The 8,053-nt window shown below is 45.4% G+C and overlaps 1 protein-coding gene across 1 annotated transcript in view; it reads right to left on the bottom strand.

The window, feature by feature from the left end:
- The window catches only part of RPL11 (ribosomal protein L11), a 4,829-nt gene extending 2,635 nt beyond the window's left edge, over nucleotides 1–2,194 (bottom strand). Inside the window, exons 1-4 of the mRNA XM_012650866.1 lie at nucleotides 2,189–2,194; nucleotides 1,992–2,137; nucleotides 1,272–1,462; nucleotides 1–140 (exon numbers count right to left, since the gene is read on the bottom strand). Coding sequence (XP_012506320.1) covers nucleotides 1–140; nucleotides 1,272–1,462; nucleotides 1,992–2,137; nucleotides 2,189–2,194 — 483 coding nt within the window. The remainder of the gene's footprint in view (nucleotides 141–1,271; nucleotides 1,463–1,991; nucleotides 2,138–2,188) is intronic.
- Between the last annotated feature and the right edge of the window lie 5,859 nt (nucleotides 2,195–8,053).

Raw genomic sequence — 8,053 nt, 5'->3', positions numbered from 1 at the left:
GAAGTTATTTTTTCTTAATTCATATTCTCGCACCTTTAGACCTTTCTCCAGGATTTCTTCTGCCTTGGCCCCTCTCACTGTGCAGTGGACTGCAATCTTCTCATTTCTCCTGATGCCAAAGGATCTGACGGTGTATCTCGCTGCAGACAGGGGAGTACAAGGAGTCAGGGGTTGTCATACTCCCACTGTACTCACCTCTTTCCCAGAATACCATCACCAGACTCAAAGCAACATTAAGTATCCACCCACGTTCACAGTCAAAGTGGTGATATTCTAATCAGTGTCACCTATGTTGATTAATCAATTTCATCTACAGCTGCAGTCACCAATCTCTGGTACCAGTCCACGGCCTGTTAGGGACTGGGTTGCAGAGCCCCACCCCCCACTCCTTATGCCCTATGGAAAAATTGTCTTCCATGAAACCAGTCACTGGTGCCAAAAAGGTTGGGTACTGCTGATCTACAGCACAGAAAACACTTCCCAATTTCCAGTCATCCAACTATACTTCAGCAATTAAGAACTCTAAGTCATAGTGCTAAGTCTCAGGAAGGGCAAGTTCACAACCAGAGTAAGCCAAAGAGGCCACTAATAAGATCACTGTGTTCCAAGGAAAACAAAACATTATTGATAACAGCTAACATCCGCCGAAACCTTATGCTTACTGCTATCCCTATATATATATATATACACACACATATATGTATATATATATATATTTTTTGGAGACAGAGTCTCACTGTTGCCCTGAGTAGAGTGCCGTGGCATCGGCCTAGCTCACAGCAACCTCAAACTCCTGGGCTCAAGCAATCCTCCTGCCTTAGACTCCCGAGTAGCTGGGGTTACAGGCGCACACCATGGTGCCTGGCTAATTTTTCTATTTTTAGTAGAGATTGGGTCTTGCTCCTGCTCAGGCTGGTCTCGAACTCCCGAGCTCAACTGACCCTCCTGCCTCGGCCTCCCAGAGTGCTAGGATTACAGACTTGAGCCACCACGCCTGGCCTGCTATTCCGATTTTACAGGTTAGGTCCTGAGAGATTAACTAACTTGCCAAGCTCACAGTTGTTAATATCCTAGTTGAAAAATCTTTACGTGGGCTAGGCTTAGCTTAAAGACTGCTCACAACACAATCTGGCATTCCAACCTCACGTTCCAATCTCAAAAGGCTGGCTCTTGAGTTTAAAGGGATGCCAACTGTTACCTAAACAGGCCTGACAGCAGGTGAATTAAGAAACAACCGGGCAAACAGAGTGGCCATCCCTGCCACTACTCACCTTTGGAAAACACAGGAGTCTGGCCTGTGAGCTGCTCCAACACCTTGGCTGCCCGGGTCAGTCTGTCTCCACTCTCCCCAACACAGATGTTGAGGCAGAGCTTGCGGATGCGAAGTTCCCGCATGGGGTTCTCCTTTTCACCTTGATCCTGCTGCAACAAGGAAGCGCAGCAGTCAACACGCTCAAGAACCCGTCACAGCTGAGAGCCCAGAGTTTTTATTACTTTCCATTTGCACGGCATATTTTTTTCTGCTCATTTCAAATCGTAAAGGAAGCCCTAAGGGTGTAGTCAGTCTCACCGTGTTTTTCGGGAGGGAACGAGAAAAAAGTCAGCTCGGGCTCTTCCTCCGCGAACGGGTGAAGAGAAACTCAGGACAAGAGTGTTAAAGTTACGGACACTGCGGATGAAGCCCCAGGGGCTCAATGTGTAGGTTACGAAGAGCGCCCCCATTATAACTCAGATTAAGGGGGGAAGGAAGAGAATTGAATTGCTGAGGACACACGTGGTTATGCGACGTCCTGCACCCCGTTCGGAAGCTGTCTGCGGGCTAGCGCCTTCCTTAAGCAGAGTAACCGACTAGGGTTCCCCAGCACCGGGCAAGCCTCAAGCTCTAGGGAGCGGGAAAAGGCCTGAAGCCTGTGTCCCCGAACCTTCCGTTCGCTCCATTTGCCCTCGCAGCGGCCCGCGGGCCAAGCCTCCAAGCCCTCTGGGCAGCTGACCCGAGCCCGCTCCTAGGAGGACGGGAGATGACAGGGTCCAGCCCTGCGTCCTCGACCCGCACGGCTCCGCCAGTTTTGGTCCGGCTGGCATTACGGGCCCCATCCTCTCGGGCCGCGGGCGAAGTAACCACCGCAGGCTCGGCAGGCTGTGGATGGCGACGGATGAAGGAAAGCAAACCTAAGCCCAAGTTACTCACCGCCATGATGGAAAACAGGAAGAGAGAGTGAAACTTCCGACCCAGGGCCTTATGGGTCAGGAGGCGGGCTCTTTTCCCAGGCTCACCAGCGAGGGGAGAGAGAGAAAGAGAGGCGCGTCTGGCCCGGCGCAGTGCAGCGTTGGCTTCCCCCTTGTGGATCGTGCTAGCAACTGCAGGCGACGCGGCTGACAACCCGGACTTAGGTTTCCAAAAATAGTTTTGACAGCTAGCTGAACTGGCACGTCTGGGTTTCCCGACCCCATTGACATTCTCCTTTTCTACACAGTATCAGGACCTAGTGGTTCTCGCGTGATGAGACTGCCAAAACGACATTAAATCAATTATGCAAATAATCATGCAAATTTATTCTGTAACAATGTAAACAAATAGAATTTATACAAATCCAACAGAGTGGTGGCTTGAGTGCTGAGCCGTGAAGACAGGTGGATGTGGTCTTGTCTTGGCCAGCTAATAGCTAAATGACCTTGGGCAAGTTACTACAGGTTGAGTATTCCTAACCTGAAATGCTCGGGACCAGAGGTGTTTTGGATTTTGGATTTTGGAATATTTGCATATACATAATGAGGTGTGTTGGGGATGGGACGCAAGTCTAAACACAAAATTCATTTATGTTTCATGTACTCCTTATACACATGGCCTCAAAGTAATTGTATACAATATTTTTAATAATTTCGTGCATGAAACAAAGCCTGTGTACATTGAACCAAAGCAAACATGTCTCTGTCTCAGACACCCATGTGGACAATCTGTGGTTGTTTGGCATCACCATCATTCCTGAGTCTAAATTTATATGCTACTGATAAACAATCATTTTATTACACTTATTCACACTTAAGTACTTAATAGTAAAACATACGTACCATTAATAAAGTGAAAAAATGTATTCAGGGTAACTAAGCAACACAGTAGCATCACCAGAATCCCTGCATCAGCTGTTAAACAACAGCAACAGCCAACAACAGCAACAGCCAACAACAGCAACAGCCAACAACAGCAACAGCCAACAACAGCGGGCTTTCAGTCTCCACCTATGCTACTGTGTTTTGATTAAAAGGTTGCTGGACACTGTATTTTATCTTTTTAGGTAAGAAGAAACATCAGGAGCAGTTGAGGGACCAGGAGGTGGGTCCATTAGGGATGAAGATGCATTCTGCTGGTAGCTTTTAAAAATGTTTCCTCCAGAGTCGTCTACCTCTTTAGCAATGGTTTTTGTCATAGAAGTCTCTCTGGTTTTACAAACCCACATGATTTCTTGTTGTGTGATGAATGCACGCTGCTCCAGTCCTTCAATAAGCCCATCATGCATTTTCACTATGTTGTCTATAGGCACTTTCTGCAACATTAGCAACATCTTCATTGTCACTATTATCACCATCACCTTGATTCAGAACCATTTTGGCTATTTCACCGTAGGTCAATGAATGAACAACTGAAGCCTTATCATCGATGTTAAAAACTTCTTCAATAACCACATTTTGCAGCTTAGATGCTGAAGGAATTTTTTTTGCATATGTAAAGCCAGACGTAATTTTTTTCTTGCTTGACATACAAAATCCTTCAAGGTGACCACCTTGTTCATCATCATCCCTGAACGTAGTCGCAGGCCAGAGTTTGTACCAGCCATGCATGACCACGTGTTTAGTCACTGCATTCCCAGCGTTGACAACAGCATATGCGGCATCCTTCATGCTAAACTTCTGAAAATCTTCCACACCCGCACCTCTGTTCACTGCTGTTAAAATGGTGTTCAGGAAAGTGCTTTTATATTTACTCTTCATTGTTCTAAGGATACTCTGGTCACACGGCTGAATTAATGAAGTCGCATTTGGAGGAAAGTACATGGCATAAACGGTTTTTTTTTTTTTTGAGATAGGTTCTCACTCTGTCATGCAGTGATGTCATCATAGCTTACCGCAGCCTCAGACTCCTGGGCTCAAGCAGGCCTCCTGAGTGGCTAGAACTACAAGCACGTGCCATCATGCCCAGCTAACTTCTTATTTTATAAACATTATTTTTGACCAGAATTCCAGCTGGAGGATGATCAGAACGGTTGTCAAGGAATAACAATTTTGCAGTTGTCCCCAGTTTCCCTGCAGTGAGCAGGAGCCAAAGGTACAAAACATTTGTGAAACCAATCTGTTAAGATATCTCTGGTGATCCACGCCTTTTTGTTAGCATAATAATGGACTGGTAAGAAATTCACTCCTTGAAAACAGTGAAGACACAAATTTTTGCCTATCACAGCAAGCTTACACTTATGTGTGCCTGTTGCATTAGCACGTCTCAGCACAGTTATTCTGTCCTTGGCATTTTTAATTCTTGTAGGGGCTGTGGCATCAGCTGTCGTCAGTGTCTTTCTGGGGCAATAATGCCAAAACAGTGATGTTTCATCAGCATTATAGACTTGTCCTGGCATCAGATTTTCATCAGCAATGACCTTGGCAAACTCATTAATGAATTTCTTTGCTGCTTTAAGATCAGCAGATGTGGTGGGGAGTGGTGGCTCACGTCTATAATCCTAACACTCAGGGAGGCCGAGGCGGGAGGATCGCTCAAGGTCAGGAGTTCATGACCAGCTTGAGCAAGAGTGAGAGCCCATCTCTACTAAAAATAGAAAAAAATTAGCTGGACAACTAAAAATATATAGAAAAAATTAGCCAGGTACCTGGCGCATGCCTGTAGTCCCAGCTACTCAGGAGGCTGAGGCAGGAGGATCGCATGAGCCCAGGAGTTTGAGGTTGCCGTGAGCTAGGCTGATGCCACAGCACTCTAGCCCAGGCAACAGAGCAAGACTCTGTCTCAAAAAAAAAAAGATCGGCAGATGCTTTATGACAAGTCTTTAAAAATTTAATGCCATATCTTTTCTTAAATTTCTGCAATCAGCTTCTTGAATATTCACAATTCCTTTCAATTTTCAGTTCATAGTGATAGCTCTTGTATCATGACTGACATACCCTAAAGAGGCATGTGATCATTGCTACGCCAATGGATCCACTCTTTCAATATGCAACTGAGATCTTCATTTTTAGCTTTATGCATTTTCTGTTTTTCATTAACTTCTGTTCAGCACTTAAGCATAGAACTCCGACACTTTCTCCTTTTGTTTCTTCAGGTCACCGTACTCTTCTGTAAGACATTTCACATGCTGCTGCTGCCCACTTTCTCCAACGCTCGACTTTCTGTGCGATAAACATAAATGCTTCCTCTTTTTCTTATCGCTGTTACCCACAGGGTTATCTGCAGGCCTCTTTTTTTTTTTTTTTTTTTTTTGAGACACGGTCTTGCTCTGTCACCCCTGCTAGAGTGCAGTGGCACGATCATAGCTCACTGCAACCTCGAACTCCTGAGCTCAAGGGATCCTCCTGCCTCCACCTCCTCAGTAGCTGGGACTACAGGTGCGCACCACCACACCTGGCTAATTTTTCTATTTTTAGTAGAGACGGGGTCTCACTCTTGCTCAGGCTGGTCTTGATCTCCTGACCTCAAGCAGTCCTCCCAGAGTGCTAGGGTTACAGGCGTGAGCGCCTGGCCTTGCAGGTCTTTTTGACGGTTTCAACAATATCTTTACACCATAGCAGAGAATGAGCAAAAAACCACAGTGAGTAATGCACATAGGTCTTGACCCATGTGGGGCACCCCAGGGAACTTGCCATTGGTGCATCTGGCCTGCACACGTGCCATTTTGTTACCCTTCGTGGGAGGGCTTTTGTGGCTGAATCTCAGTATGATTGGAAAAGTTATACCACCGCTGAAGGGGGATTGGAGGGTCTTTTTTCCCTTGGGGATGTTGAATAAACTGTAGTGCGCCTGCGTTTGGATTGTGACCCGTCACCTGAGGTCAAGTGTGGAATTTTCCACTTGTGGCTTCATGTGGATGCTCAAAAAGTTTGATTTTGGAGGATTTCAGATTTTGGATTTTCAGATTAGGGATGCTCAACCTATAATTAGAACTCTTTCAGCTTCAGTTTTCCTCATCTGTAAAATGGGTATCTATATCTCACAAGACTATGAAAAGTAAATGAGGTAATTGTGTTAAGCACATGGTAAGCCTGAAATAAACTGTTACTCTTGTTATTAATATAAATGTACTATATCCAAGCAACACTCCCCCAAAAGTGTTAGAGATGGTATATAATCAAGAGAGGGCCATCCTGCAGAAGCAAAGATGGTTTGCAGATCAGTCTAAGAAAAAAGGACTTCAATGACCCCAGACAATCATAGGGCCTCCTGGTTTACACAGAGTCCTCAGCATCAGGACCCAAGAATGGGGCACCAGGACCCACATTAGCTGGCCTTGAGTCACCCAGTTTCTTTAACAGAAACAAATGGAAAAAGAAGACCACATCAGGCTTTGGCAGAGAAGTAGCCAAGCCTCTTCTTCTGCTGCCGTAATTCCCTTCTCTAATCCCCACAAAGGAGGTAGAAGCCCCAGCACTTCTCACTTCATCCGGAGGGACAAGAGGGCCCTTCTGGGAAGCCGGGCTGATGGAGGCGAAAGGAAAAGGCCCCTCCTTTCAGCATCCTCATCAAGCAGCCATTGGGTAGCGCAGAGCTGCTTCTAAACTTGGATAAAGCGACAACCGAATGCAACGCATGGTGCTGGGTTTTCTTTTGCTATGAAGCATGTTACTGGGACAATTGACAAAATCTGACTAAGGTCCGAAGGTTTCAGAAATGTATGTTAATGCCCTGATTCTGCTTACTGGATCTTGGTTATAGAAGAGAATGTTCTTGTGTTCAAGAAATACTCATGCAGGCTGGGCGCGGGGGCTCACGCCTGTAATCCTAGGACTCTGGGAGGCCGAGGCAGGAGGATTGCTTCAGGTCAAGAGTGCAAGACCAGCCTGAACAAGAGCAAGACCCCGTCTCTACTAAAAATAGAAAGATTAGCCAGGCGTGGTGGCGCATGCCTATAGTCCCAGCTACTCGGGAGGCTGAAGAGGGAGGATGAGGCTTGAGTCCAGGAGTTTGAGGTTGCAGTGAGCTATGATGACAGCACAACAGTCTAGCCCAGGTGACAGAGCAAGACTCTGAAAAAAAAAAAAAAAAAAAAGCTTGGTGGAAAGAGATAAAGACGTTCTATATGCAGTTTAAAATTAAATTTTCTTGAAATTTCCATACTCTTAAATACATACACTGGAATAACAGGGTAACAAAGTCATAACCTCCATGCCCACTCCCTCAGAGGCCAGGTGGGGGACATACAGGAGCAGGGAGAAGGGGCACTAAGGACCTCAATATAAGACAAGAGGTATGAAGAGCGATGGCTCTGCGGAGACACCCAGAGCTCCTCCTGGTCTAAGGCTGGCCACTCCTGCTTAGTTTCTGCACGGCAGCCATGAGGAAAAGCAAGTGCCATGTTGTCAGAGTTTCTGATTTTTCTAAAATTGCTGGATATCTTCCAATTTTAAGCATTAATAATTATTAATTCAAATTTTAAGACATACTATTTGGGCGCCAAAACAAAACAAAACAAAATTCTGAATATGGCCTGCATCTCTCTAATTGGTCAATTTTATCTTGCCCCTCTCACCCCTTTTTGGTACCATTTAAAATCCTTACTAATAATAAAAAACTGGGGGAAAAATGTAGCATTTGTGATTAGAGTTAATAACTTCAACCAATCTGTAGGAGGCCAAAAAGATTAATAAACACCAGAATAGAAAAATAGACAAAGGACACAAACTGCCAATTCAAAGAAATGCAAATCACATATGTGTGTGCAAGCACACGTGTATATGTAGCATCTGTGTATGTGTATTCCAACCTCACTAGCAATTAAAAAAATACAATAAAAATGCTCTTTCGGCCGGGCATGGTGGCTCACGCCTGTAATCCTAGCAC

Source organism: Propithecus coquereli, unplaced genomic scaffold, assembly GCF_000956105.1.
Source record: "Propithecus coquereli isolate 6110/MARCELLA unplaced genomic scaffold, Pcoq_1.0 Scaffold341, whole genome shotgun sequence".
Classification (NCBI taxonomy): domain Eukaryota; kingdom Metazoa; phylum Chordata; class Mammalia; order Primates; family Indriidae; genus Propithecus; species Propithecus coquereli.
This window is presented reverse-complemented; position numbering and strand designations above follow the sequence as displayed.